This window comes from Chiloscyllium punctatum, chromosome 23, assembly GCF_047496795.1.
Source record: "Chiloscyllium punctatum isolate Juve2018m chromosome 23, sChiPun1.3, whole genome shotgun sequence".
NCBI classification, from domain to species: Eukaryota; Metazoa; Chordata; class Chondrichthyes; order Orectolobiformes; family Hemiscylliidae; genus Chiloscyllium; species Chiloscyllium punctatum.
The window spans coordinates 85,231,239-85,245,384 of record NC_092761.1 but is presented as its reverse complement, the minus strand read 5'-3'; the positions used below and the strand labels follow the sequence as shown (position 1 = coordinate 85,245,384).

Here is a 14,146-nt window from a genome sequence, read left to right as displayed (position 1 = left end):
TTCATTGACTAAAGTACTCTGGGCACATTGAGGTTGTGATAAAATGCGATATGAATGCATTTCCTGCTTGGAGGAGTGAACCTCCACTCATTGATGGTTTTAATGAAAAATACAAGAATTTTATTGTCCTGTCAATTTTGCTTCTGAAGTGATTGAAGGGAGGAAATACTGAGTGGATATAACTGTAGTTCAGAGCTAAGAGGATTCCTGGTTTAGAATATACTGGCTAAGTCTAGCAATAGTAGCCTTATATGTTACATTTTCACAAATGAGCCAAACGTAGTGCAAATTTATCCAACAGTGCTTTTCTATGACAGTGAGAATAACCTTTCAATTATTTCTAAATTACAGATACTAGGGATGACACCATCTGTACCATGATCAATCCAGACTTTGTTGTCTATTCGTCCATTTTCTCGTTTTATATCCCTTTCATTGTCACGCTGCTAGTGTATGTCCAGATCTACGTCGTGCTGAGGAAAAGGAGGAAGCGGGTGAACACAAAAAGAAGCAGTCGGTTTGATTCCGAAATCCGGGCACCATTAAAGGTAAATTGTTGTGGCAATGTGACTATTGTGTACTGTCCAGTTTCCTTGTACATCAAATGGACAGGTTTGGGTTCAATCTTGGCAAGAATGTAGGCACAACATCAAGGCTGCCACTCTATTTAATAAGGGCTATGATGATGGAGGTAACATAATTCTGACTGTATATTAAGTCAAAGTGCTATCTTCAGGTTACCATGCGGCTGTTGTATGTTAAATAGACCTTGTAGTATTGTTTGAAGACCAGAGATTTATCCTGTTTTCTGTTGTACTTCACTGGGGGCTTGTGGTTGGGATAATTCATTGCTATAGTCGTCCTTTCTAATCTTTTAAACAAATGGTGACCAGGTCAGATAGCCTCTTGTGGCGCAAGGGGATATCAAGGGGATGTCATATTTGACAGGTTTGATTGAGCTTTTAAAGGAGGTGTCGAGTTGTGCAAATGAGGGCAGTGCAGTTGACCTAGTCTACATGGACTTCATTAAGGAGTAACATGACAGACTGGTCAAGAAGATAACAGCCCATGAGACTCAGAGCACATTAGCAAACTTGATCCAAAATTGACTTCATGGCAAGAGGCAGAGGATAATGATTGGAAGCCTGCACCCAATGGTGTAGTGCAGAGTTTGGTGCTGGGTCCTTACTGATCATTGTACTCATGAATGATTTAGACAGAAATTTCGGAGGTTTAATCAGAGGTGACATGAAAATTGACAGTGTGCTAAGTAGCAAGAAGGAAAGCTTGAGACTGCAAGATAATATAAACAGCTAATCAGATCCACAAAACAGTGGCAAGTGGAATATAGTCTGAAAAAGTGAGAGATGATACATTTAGGGAGGACTAACAAGGCAAGGGAGCACATGATGAATAGTAGGACCCTGAGAAGTACAATGGATCAGAAATACCTTGGTGTGAGTGTCCCCAGATCCTTGGAAGCACAGGATGTGTAGCTAAGGATGTTAAGACGCTAAATGCCTCTTGCCTCTATTAGTCAGTGCACTAAATACAAGAGCAGCAGGTTATAATGGAGCTATATGTAATATTAGTTCAGCCACAAATTGGAGCACTGTGTACAGTTCTGATCACAGCATTCCAGGGGTTACACTGGAGAAGGTGAGGAAAAGATTCACCAGGTTCTTGCCTGGCGTGGAGTTATTCAGCTATAAAGACAGATTAAACAGGCTGAGTTATTTTCCTTAGAACAGTGAAGTCGGGGAGGAGGGGAGGACGAGAAACGATTAATCTGGACGAAATTATGAAGGTCGATAGGAAGAAATGCTTTCCCATAGTAGAGAGGTCAATAACCAGTGAACAGGAGGTTTAGAGAGAAATTAAAGGAAAACTCTTTTCGCGCAAATGGTGGTGGATATCAGGAATTCAATACCGAAAAGGATGATAGAGTGGGAGAACCATCAGAACATTTATGAAGTATTTAGATGGCCATTTGAAAAGCCATTTCATATAAGGCTATGGATAAAGTACTGGAAAATGGAACTAGAGTAGATAGGTACTTGATGTCTGGTGTGGACATAATGGGCCAAAGGACCTGTCTCTCTGTGTAAAACTCCATGATTATATTACGTTGACCAGTTTGATAGAAACAGAAAGATGATCAGAAGTCAGAGACGACACATCAGTCTCCATCAGAATCTCATGCAACACTGCCTGTCCTCCATCCAAACTCTGTATAAACCTAATGCACTGTTAATATTAACTCTTCTAGAACCATCACAAAGTGCAACCATTATCCACATTCCTCCCCAAAGCAACTTTATCAAAAACAAGTAACTGGACTATTACTTTCCACGAAATTGTTGCCTCATTTGCAGAGACCACTGCTTTCCATCTGTGACCCTGTTTTGAAAATTGTCACGAGCCCTCAGTGAGAACTGGGAGAGAGCAGGGAGTGGAGGCTGAACGAGCAAGGGGGTTGATAGAGTGGGAGTACAGCTCTTTGAACTTGGCCATGATCTGCCACAGAACCATGATGTCAAAGTCTCAGCTCCCAATCCCTCTTGTCACTTTGAGAAGGCCTGACCTCAACAGCACCAACGCCACCTCAGTATTACATTTTACATGAGCCACTTTGAAGGGCGGGTATGCAACTTAGCAAATGTTGTCCATTATTCAAATCGCATTAAATATGTTTTTGCACTTTAAGGTTTGTATGATGTTGCAGGAACGTATCAATAAAGTAGTAGAATGCGCAGAATAAGGAAATAAAATGTGTAGAATTCTTTCAGCGTCGAAATAAATATTCCTTTTGCATACTTAGGATAAATGTACCCACCCAGAGGATGTGAAGCTGTGCACAGTAATTGTGAAATCAAATGGAAGTTTTCCAGTCAATAAAAAGAAAGTGGTGAGTGTCAATAATTATATTGTCTTGTTGACTTGTTGCAGTCATATCTCAACTACCAATTGCAGACCGTTGTGACATACAAGATTAGAGTGGTGCTGGGAAAGCATAGCAGGTCAGGCAGCATCAGAGGAGCAGGAAAATCAATGTTTCGGGCAAAGGCCCTTCATCAGGAATTTTCTGATGAAGGGCTTTTGTTCAAAACATCGATTTTCCTGCTCCTCTGCTGCTGCCAGACCTGCTGTGCTTTTCCAGCACCACTCTAATGTACTCTGATCTCCAGCGTCTGCGGTCCTCACTTTCACCCATTGTGACATACATGTAGAAAAATACAAGAAACACCTGTAAATTTGTGCTTTTGGCCATTCAAATATCAATCATAAATAAGCTCAGGAAAGGTCAGCGAGAAACTGAAGAAATAAAGAATTTTTTTAAAATGTTTTTTAGAAGCTATCCTTCAATTACATGGAGGTTTGATTGGACCACTCTTGGGGTCGTGCTTTCTCTATTTACACATTAGTTCTCAGGTAGGATTACCGACTCGAGACTGTTCCTGGAGGTTTCAGTCATGTGATATTGGGCACGCCATATTTACAGATGTTACTGCATTGCACTTTTGGGTACTTTTGTTCATTGCCTTACAAGCTGGAGTACTTTGTGTAGTTGTGGATGTCACACCATAGGAGGGGTGTGATTGGATGTGAGATGGTGCAAAAACGATTCACCAGGAATCTTTCGTGTCAGTTATGAAAAGAAACTGGATTGATGTAATGGGAATGTGAGTGGATCAGTAATTCAGAAACCCCAGCCTAATTTTCATGGGAACATAGGTTTGGATTCCACAGCAGCAGATGGTGAAACGTGAATTCACATTTTTTAAAAAAAATGTAATGGTCACCGTGTAACCATTGTTGATTGGTGTAAAAACCCATGTGCTTCACTAATGTTCTTTTTGGGTGGAAATCTGCCATTCTCATATGTGATGCCACAACAATGTGGTTGACTCTCAACTGTCCTCTGACCACTTAGGGATGGACAACAAATATTGGCCTAGCCAGAGGTGCACACGTCCCACAAATGAATTTTGAAACAAATGTCATGTGAGAAGTTTCTAGAACTAGGATCCAGCACACGATTGAGCAAAGGAAAACCAGATACATTAATCTCTACTCTACTTTACCACCCTGTGCTGTTTGTGGCAGTTCCCAAGCAAGTCATCTTCGAGGTTGAGGACTTCCCAAGCAATGTGCATTTCAGGAGGGACTTATCAGTCTTGGAGAGGGTGCAGTGCAGATTCACCAGATGCACACCAAGTCTTACAGGGTTAAGTGATGAGAAAAGGTGGTATGAACTGAGTTTGTATTTCCTTCAAGGTATAAGACTGAGGGGTGATCTGATTGACATGTTTAAAATGATAAAAACAATTCAATTTCTCTCAGAGGAACATTAGTCCGTGAAATGCCCGTTCCCTTTAGAGGCTGCGTCATTGGATTTATTCAAGGCGAAGTCAGGTAGATTTTCGATAAATAAGAGTCAGGGGTCATGTGGTCTGAACAAAAAAGTGGAGTTGACACCACAACCAGACCAACTATGTTTTTATTGAATTTGCTGAATAGGTTCAAGGGTCTTTTTGGTCAAATCCTGCTCTTAAGTCCTCTGTTCCTATGATAGTATAAATACAGAGAATCCTTCCTATTGCATGGATCAAGAAGAAAGGGATATTTGGTGAATATTAGGACTAATCCATTTTAGAGGGAAAGGTAGAGTTAGGGACACTACCAGTGCACCACAAGAGCCCTGCTAAATCTTTATACACTGAGGTCAGTAGAGTTTTCTTACAAAAGGGTATCAAATTTTATTTTTAATTTTCTAATCAACTTGTTTGAAGATGATACTACACACTTCTAGAGCGGGTGGACTTGAAACCGGGATTCCTGGCTCAGAGGTAGGGACACTACCATAAGACCTCCTATTAAAGGAATAATAACTGAGGTACAAATCAGCATTGACATAATTAAGTGCTAACATAGCACAAAGGATGGAATGATGCAATTCTGTTATGCATTTTAAAACAAGCAATGTGTTATTCTGGTGTAGGTTTGCTATTCAACGTCCTTACAAGGTCCCTTCACACTGAGATTGAGTTTCAGCAGCCTGACATGCACATTGCATATTTATTTGATTTTGTTTTGGGATATTTGATCCTGGTTCAGGAAGCGGTCAACCACCAGGATGATATGGAGATGGACATGATGTCATCGGCCAGTCCACCGCTGGAGAAGACCAAGCGCAAAATAGCGATGGTCAACCGTCAGCTGACAGCTCCCATTCCGTCTAACCCAGGTGCCAGCACAAGCATGCCATCGCCAGGAGGCAGCCCAGCAAAAGGTGAGAAGAACGGACACCCCAAAGACATAACCACAGCACCCAAAGCTTTCGAAATCCAGCAGTTGCCAAATGGCAAAACAAGAACTTCACTGAAGAGCTTGAGCAAAAGGAAGCTGTCCCAGCAAAAGGAGAAAAAGGCAACTCAGATGTTGGCCATTGTCCTTGGTTAGTACTGCCCTTGCTTCTCTCATTTATTTAACCAGAGGTTGTTGCAAGCATGTTTTCTCATTTCCATGGTAACTTGTGCTCTTCAAATTTGGAATTGGGAAGCAATGTCTGATGGGATTATCACTAGATTATTAATTCAGAGTCCCAGGTAATGTTCTGCGGTCCTGGATTCAAATCCATCTTTGGCAGATAGTGGAATTTGAAATTAAATGATTAAAAAAACAAAATCTCAAATTAAGAGTCTAATGATGACCATGAAACCATTGTTGTTTGTTGGAAAACCCATCTAGTTCGCTAATGCTCTTTAGGGAAGGAAACTGCCTTGCTTACCTGATCCACACTACATGTGACTCCAGACCCACAGCAATGTGGTTGACTCTTTACTGCCCTCTGGGCAATTAGGGACGGGCATTAAATGCTGGCCTAGCCAGTGGCACCCACATTATATGAAAGGGGAGATGTTTCAACTCGAATCAATTCTTGACTGGCTACAGAGAGAAGAAATCAGTTCAAGCACTTTACTAATGCAGATCCCCATTGTCAAAATGGAGGTCATTGTGACAGCTCCCTCCCCCTCCGTAAATCCCCAATGCAAAAAATTGGATTGAAAAGTCAAAATCAAGCACCAACATAATAGGGTGCGTGTATTACTTGGAATTAAGTTGCAATCTCAAATCAGAAGTGTTACATTGGCTTATGTACTAAATGAATAAATTAAACAGTTGTGGCAGTAGATGGGGTGGGGAGTGCGGAATGGTAGTTGCTCAGGTCAGTTGGGCTAAAATGTAATGTTGGAATAAAGTTTAACAACCTTTTCTTTGGAGTTGAGAAGAATGTGGGAGAATCTCACAGAAATCTATAAAATTCTAACATCACTGGACAGGTTAAAAGCAAGAAGGATGTTCCCAATGACCAGGGGGTTGAGAACCAGGGGTCGCATTCTAAGGATATAGAGTTGGTCATTTAGGACTGAGAAGAGCAAAAATTCCTTCACCCAGAGAGTGGTGAGTCTCTGGTATTGACTACTACAGAAAACAGTAGAGGCCAAAACATTGAATGTTTTCAAGATGGAGTTAAATATAGTTCTTGGGGCTAAAAAGGATCATAAAGTATATGGAGAGAAAATGGGAACATACCACTGACTTGGATGATCAGGTCTGATTATGGAATGGTGCAGCAGGCTTGAAGGGCCAAATGGCCTACTCCTGCTCCTATTTTCTATATTTCCAGGTACCGACTTGATGCTACAACATGTGTGGACGAAGTTAAAACTAACACTTTTGGGATTGAGATTAAAGATATTCCTATTCCATTGTGACCAATATATTTTCCAATAAAATGTAGCATAGATCTAGCAACAATGATTCAATAGTGGATCTTAACTCTAAACACTCTCCATAGATGAGGAGGTTAAAAAAATCATTTGATTGTGGTGCTAAAATGATGCCATAAGTAAGGAAATTAGGAAGTGTCTTACGGTGAGTGAGGAATCCAAAATGAAGAAACATTGTCTTAAAATTCAAACTAAGTCAATCATCTTTTTAAAATACTCACATTTGTAATGAAATGGCTAAACAGAAACAGACCTATGGTCTATACCAGCACCTTTTGCACTGTACTACATGAAAGCTCCATAGCCTGTTTCATCCTGCTCAATCACAACATCCATCTGTTCTTTGCTCCCTCATGTGCTTAACTACCTTTCCCTTTCAAGGTAATATTTACCTTAATCCTTCTTGTGGTAGTACCCCCTCCCTACCACCACCCCCACCCCAATTTGAATGACTGCCTGGATAAATATTTTTAATCAGTTTGATCAGAGATGGCACACATCTGCAACAAGTGGGACCTTCATTCGTTCATTCATAGAATCCCTACAGTGGGGAAACAGACCATTCGGCCCAACAAGTCCAAACCGACTCTCCGAAGAGTAACCCGCCCCGATCCATTCCCCTACCCTATTACCTTACATTTTTCCTGATAATGCAGCTAACCTACACATGCAAATTTACCTCACCTGCACATCTTTGGACTGTGGGAGAAAACCCAAACACCTGAAAGAAACCCACTCAGACACAGTGCCTCAGGCAACTGTCTGTGTGGAGTTTGCACATTCTCCCCGTGTCTGCGTGGGTTTCCTCCAGGTGCTCCGGTTTCCTCCCACAGTCCAAAAATGTGCAGGTTAGGTGAATTGGCCATGCTAAATTGCCCGTAGTGTTAGGTGAAGGGGTAAATGTAGGGGAATGGGTCTGGGTGGGTTGCTTTTCGGAGAGTTGGTACATACTTGTTGGGTCGAAGGGCCTGTTTCCACACTGTAAGTAATCTAATCTAAAAGAAAAGTGGAAATGTGCAAGCTCCACAGAGACAGTCACCCAAGGCTGGGATCAAACCCAGGTCTCTGGCGCTGTGAGGCAGCAGTGCTAACCACTGAGCCACCATACCCAGGCCTCCTAGCCTGGAGGTAGAGACACTACCACTGCACCATAAGAACCTTTATAGAACAAATCGAGCTCAGAACATCACTGTCTGGATAAAAGAGATTTCTCTTGAATTTCTTCTTTGGATTATTAAAGTTGATTGTATATTTATGGCCCTTAGTTTTGTCCACACTGAATCACCTCCCTGGCTACTCTATCAAACCGCTTCATAGCATTAACATTACACCACCCCTTAAGTTCTCAAACAAAACCAGAAATAGCTGGAAAAACCCACTGGCCCAGCAGCAGCAATGGACAGAAATCAGAGTCAATGTTCTGAATCTAGTGCCACTTTCACAGAACTGATGGTATTGAGGAAACTGTTGGTTTTCATGCAGAGGATAGAGTGGGGGGAAGGGGTAATGTATAAATGATAGGTGGAGATAGAGCTCAAAGAGATTTTTCTGTTCCTCGGATGCTGCCTGACCTGCTGTGCTTTTCTAGCACCACTCTAAACTAAACTCTGGTTTCCAGCATCTGCAGTCCGCACTTTTGCCTCAAAGAGAGAGAGGAACAGTTGGACAGACTGGGTAATGGTCAGCCTAGGAGACTGAAAAGCTGCTCATGGGGACAGTTAGTGGCTAACAATGGGTCGTGTGTAATAACAGACCATGTGACAACATGGCCTGGTGTGTGTGGGGGGGTTGGGATAAGGATATGGGAAAAAGTGCCTCAAGCCCTAAAATTGTTGAACTCTATATTGAGCCTGGAAGGCTGTGAGTTCCCAAGTGGAAAATGAGGTGCTGTTCCTCCAGCATACGCTCAGCTTCAGTGGAACACTGAGGCAAGACAGAGAAAGAGACATTGGCCAGGGAACAGGATGTTGTGTTAAAGTGGCAGGCAACTGGAAGCTCAGGATCCTTTCTATAGACAGAAAATAGGTGCTCGACAAAGCAGCCATCCAGGCTACACTCCATCTTCCTGGTGTAGAGGAGGCCACGTTGTGAGCTGCGAACACAGTAGACCGGATTGTGTGAAGTGCAGGTAAAATGCTGCTTCACCTGAAAGGTGTGTCTAAGCTCTTGAATACGGAGGGAAGAAGTAAATGGGCAGGTGTTACACCTTCTGTGGTTGCAGGAGAAGGTGCCATGGGACTGTGAGGGAGGAATGTTGAGAGCGAAGGAGGAGTGGACCAGGGTGTTGCAGAGGGAACATTCCTTGCTGAAGGCTGACAAGGGAGGGGGAGGGAATAGAGGTCTGCTGGCGGCATTTGGCTGGAGGTAGAAATGGCAACTCGTGATGACCCTTGCAACAGCTGGAAGTATAACACCTGTCTATTTACTTCCTCCCTCCTCAGTATCCAAGGGCCCCAAACACACCTTCCAGGTGAAGCAGTGCTTGACCTGTACTTCACTCAATCTGGTCATGATTTGGAGATGCCGGTGTTGGACTGGGTTGTACAAAGTTAGAAATCACACAACACCAGGTTATAGTCCAACAGGTTTAATTGGAAGTACTAGCTATAAATTCTGTCTCTAACAATTGTGCACTCCACAACAACCTAATGAAGGAGTGGTGCTCCCAAAAGCTAGTGCTTCCAAATAAACCTGTTGGACTATAACCTGCTGTTGTGTGATTTGTAACTTCACTCAATCTAGTCTACTGCACTCACTGCTCACAATGTGATCTCCTCTACACTGGGGAAATGAAGCATAGATTGGGTGACCAGTTCACAGAACACCTACCTTCTGTCCTCATAAAGGGCCCTGAGCTTCCAGTTGCCTGACACTTCAACACCCCACACTGTTCCCTGGCCAACATCTCTGTCTCAGGCTTGCTGCAGTGCTCCAGTGAAACTCAGCACAAGCTGGAGGTACAGCACTTTATTTTCCGCTTGGACTCTGCAGCCTTCTGCGCTCAATATCGAGTTCAACAATTATAAGTCTTCAGGCACCTTTTCCCATGTCCTTATCCCAAACCCAACACACCAGGCCTGTTACCACATGATCTGCTATTACACACCACCCATTATTAGCCACTCATCGCCCCCATTAGCAGCTATTCATTTTCCCAGAGGAATGTTATCCTCTCCTTTGTCTATCCAAATGTCCCCCTCTCTCTTTGGGCTCTAGCTCCACCTATCATTTAAGTCTTCTCCCCTGAGTTTTTCCAGCTGTTTCTGCTTTAGTTTAATTTCCAGCATCTACAGTTCTTTTGTTCTTTTTCCTCAAGCCCTCGGCTTGATTCAGCACACTCACATTCGCTTTGGAAAGATTTGTACATGGTCTCTGTGCTGATATTTATCTCTCAGCCATGAATACCAAATACATCAACTATCCAGATATCTGACTTGTCACTTTCTACAAAACAGTGACTGCATTTCAGAATTAAGTTAATAATATCCTGGTTATAGTCCAACAGGTTTATTTGGAAGCACTAGCTTTCAGAGCACTGCTCTTTCATCAGGTGCTTGTGGAGTCCACAATGAAGGAGTAGTGCTTCAAAATCTAGTGCTTCCAAATAGACCTGTTGGACTATAAGGTAAAAACAATGACTGCAGATGCTGGAAACCAAATTCTGGATTAGTGGTGCTGGAAGAGCACAGCAGTTCAGGCAGCATCCGAGGAGCAGCGAAATCGACGTTTCGGGCAAAAGCCCTTCATCAGGAATAACTATAACCTGGTGTTGTGTGATTGTTAACTTTGTACACCCCAGTCCAACACCGGCATCTCCAAACCACGCATTTCAGAAGTAGTTCAAAGCTCACAAAGTAATTTGTGACATTGAGGATGTGTAACATCTCAACAAGGTCTTCTCCAAGTAGTGAAAGCTAACTGTATACAGAGGAACTTCAATTATCTGAACGACATGGGCGGGGAATATTTTGTTCGGATAATCGAATGTTTGGATAATTGAATGCCGGATAACATAGCTTAGCCAAGCATTGGGACCTTGCAATCTTGTTCAGATAATACAAAATTCGGAGAATCGAATGCTGGATAATCGAGGTTCCTCAGTAGTTTAACTGGTTAACTGTCATATGAAATTTGGCACTGGACTCTCCGTTATGTACTAATGATTCTAATGGAGACTCCTTAATGAATTCCTGTCCTTACTTTCTCTGCACAGACTCTCTCTCTATTTCAGTTAGACTCAGGTGTCAGATAGATGTGATCTAACATAAATGACTTTTATTCATGACTATAAAGAGATTCCATGCATTCAGTCACATAATAAAAATTAAATGAGCAGATTCATATTGTCCTTGTCAGTGAGAAGCCACAGGTATTAAATAAACCGCATTACAATTTGTTCTGTGCTTATGACAGATTTAGAAGCACAAAACCGATGCAGTTATAACACTACTCAGGCACAGAAAACTTTAAACTTGTCTACAATAACCAGCTGATTCAATGGGCTAAGAGATTGAAGTTCTACACTTGAAACCAGAAAATCAAACTTAACAATGCTCTTGCCACTTTCAATCCCAACTAGAGACCTCTCCCAGAGCAATTAAGGGTGCCAAAGTTCTCCAACTTATGCATCATGGGTTAATTTATTAAATTCGGAGTTTGCTAAGATTTCCCAAGTTTTGTTGGTGAAGTGTCAATGTCACTGGACTCATAATCCACTGGATTCTGGATTAGTGGTGCTGGAAGAGCACAGCAGTTCAGGCAGCATCCAAGTAGCTTCGAAATCGACATTTCGGGCAAAAGCCCTTCATCAGGAAGGCTTTTGCCCGAAACGTCGATTTCGAAGCTCCTTGGATGCTGCCTGAACTGCTGTGCTCTTCCAGCACCACTAATCCAGAATCTGGTTTCCAGCATCTGCAGTCATTGTTTTTACCTCATAATCCACTGGAATCAGGCCGTGGGCTCAGGTTCCACCCTGGCAGCTGTTGGAATTTAAATTCAATGCATTATTAATGCTGGAATTGAAAGCTAGTTTCTATAGTAGTGAAACTATGATTGATTGACATATATAAAGAGAACTATGCAGGTCACTAATGTCTTTCAGATCCATAGCAATACTGTTGATTCTTAACTATATTTTGAGACGGCCTGGGAAGCCACTCAGTTGTTGCAAACTATAGCAGGATGGACTGTAACAGTTCAATCAGGAATGGTATTAAATATTCAGCGACTCACATATTGTCTGACAGAACAAAAAATTAAATGATGGTAAAGTTAGATGCATAATGAAGATATATTGAGGCACTTAGATGATACAGACTATTCATTGTCAACACGCCATGTTATTGTGTGTATTCTGAATATCGGAAGTTGCTCAAAGCAACTTCACTGTTAAGTCTCAATTATCCAAACAGTTCTCCTACAAGTCTCACTTTTTAATCAGTGATAATTCCTCAGGTAGTCTGAAAGCATCCTTTTATAATTCCCTCCGAATCTTTTACCTTCTTTTCATCCTTCAGATATCACGTCCAAGAGCTGTCCCTTCTTACAATCTAATTCATTTATTTAAATAAATTTATACAAGGTATCTACTAAATCCTGGTGCAATTTTAAAACTGAATTGTTTTCAGTGTAGAGCCATCAGGACAAGAGGGAGTGTCTTTGCGAAAAGACAGAAACAAAGACCTAAGGAGAAAATGCCAGATTTTAAAATATAGCTGCTCAAGGCCTTGCTCCCTGTGATTGGGTGGATGAAATTGTGGATATAAAAGAAGCCAGAACCAGTGCAACAGCAAGTTTCAGGAATGCTGTAAAGATTGGAGGAGGTTACAGAAAAACGGAGGGATGAGACAGTGGATGAACTTGAACAAAAGAATGGAAAACATGAATTTGAGGCATCGTATTTTGAGATGTAATGTAAGCCAGCAAACACCATGGTCATGGTTAACCAAGGTCAGAAGGCGCATGACACCAGGTTATAGTGCGACAGGTTTATTTGAAATCACAGGCTTTCGGAGCGCTGCTCCTTCGTCAGATGAAGTGCTCCCTTGAAAGCTTGTGATTTCAAATAAACCCCTTGGACTATAACCTGGTGTGAGTTGACTTTATCTACCCCAGTCCAACACCGGCACCTCCACATCATGGTTAAACAAAACTTGGTTAGAAAATGGGCAAGAGAGTTTTGACTAAGTTCAGTTTATGGGGACTGGACAGTGGGAGACTGACCAGGAAAGCATTAGAATTGAATCTGAAAAATAAAATGCCCTCAAATGTGTCGCGGATTGCAAATGTAGTTTGCTGTCAATGTTGAACATTAATCTCTGCTTCTCTTGTTTCTAGGTGTCTTTGTTATATGTTGGTTGCCATTCTTCATCACCCATATTCTCAACATGCATTGCACTACATGCTTAATCTCTCCAGCAATGTATAGTGCTGTCACCTGGTTAGGATATGTCAATAGTGCTGTGAACCCAATCATTTACACCACCTTCAATGTGGAGTTCAGAAAAGCTTTCATCAAAATCCTCCACTGCTGAAGAATTTGCCCAGAGAATGTAATTGTGCCACATTTCTTCAAAGCTGCGCCATGGAAGTGTACAGAGATGGCTTTTTTTTCATCAACGTCACACTTTGTATTGCTCTTCTCTACAAAAGAGCCTTATCCAACATATGTGCCATTGTGGATTGGAAAATGAACAAGGAAAACAAAATTGTATCATTGAAGACCCTAAGGGACTTTATCCCTCTTCACAACTGAAGTCGCCTGTCCTTTCAACACTGAGAGTCAACAGCATGATATAACCTAAGTACATCTCCATGTCTAGAAATTTCCATGTGACTATTCCATGACTGCCAAAAACTGCTTTCGAGTCAGTGAAAGAAGCCACCTGGTAGTTCAGTGGACAGGTGAGCTTTGGACAGCTAGGAAAAAAAACAAAAATGATTCTCACCATCAGACCCCCAAGGACATCTTTATCTCATCCACTTAAGAACATTAACTTCAGCGAGACCAATGACAGATAGTGACCCAATATAATTGGTTGCAAAGCGTTATATTTGAATGTAATTACTGAATTCAGTATTGGTCATAAAAGGTGAACTTTAGTATTTGAATTGTTATAGACTGGTTGTCTGGAGCTGTTCTTTCAAGTCACAGATTCAAACCCTGAGTTAATATTCACTGAAGCCAACTATAATGAAGTCTGGTCAGTTTTTGTTTATATCTCGTTAGAGATAACGTATTGAAGGTAAGAATAGTAGAAGGTTTTGCCAGATGCCAAACTAAACTGCAATTGAATCAAGCCAAATTAAAGGTGTAAGTTTCAACATGTCCATTTCACACGTGTACAAGAGGT

General features: G+C 41.8%; 1 protein-coding gene across 5 annotated transcripts in view; it reads left to right on the top strand.

Annotated features, from left to right (window-relative positions):
• The window catches only part of LOC140494201 (D(2) dopamine receptor A-like), a 124,275-nt gene extending 110,371 nt beyond the window's left edge, over positions 1-13,904 (top strand). For 4 of the 5 annotated variants that reach the window (XM_072593358.1, XM_072593359.1, XM_072593356.1 and 1 more), the window contains 4 exons: positions 352-548; positions 2,822-2,908; positions 5,107-5,458; positions 13,131-13,904. In XM_072593358.1, the coding sequence (XP_072449459.1) occupies positions 352-548; positions 2,822-2,908; positions 5,107-5,458; positions 13,131-13,327 (833 nt within the window). In that variant the 3' untranslated portion in view covers positions 13,328-13,904. The remainder of the gene's footprint in view (positions 1-351; positions 549-2,821; positions 2,909-5,106; positions 5,459-13,130) is intronic. The other variant, XM_072593357.1, reaches the window with a different exon arrangement.
• Positions 13,905-14,146: the final 242 nt, after the last annotated feature.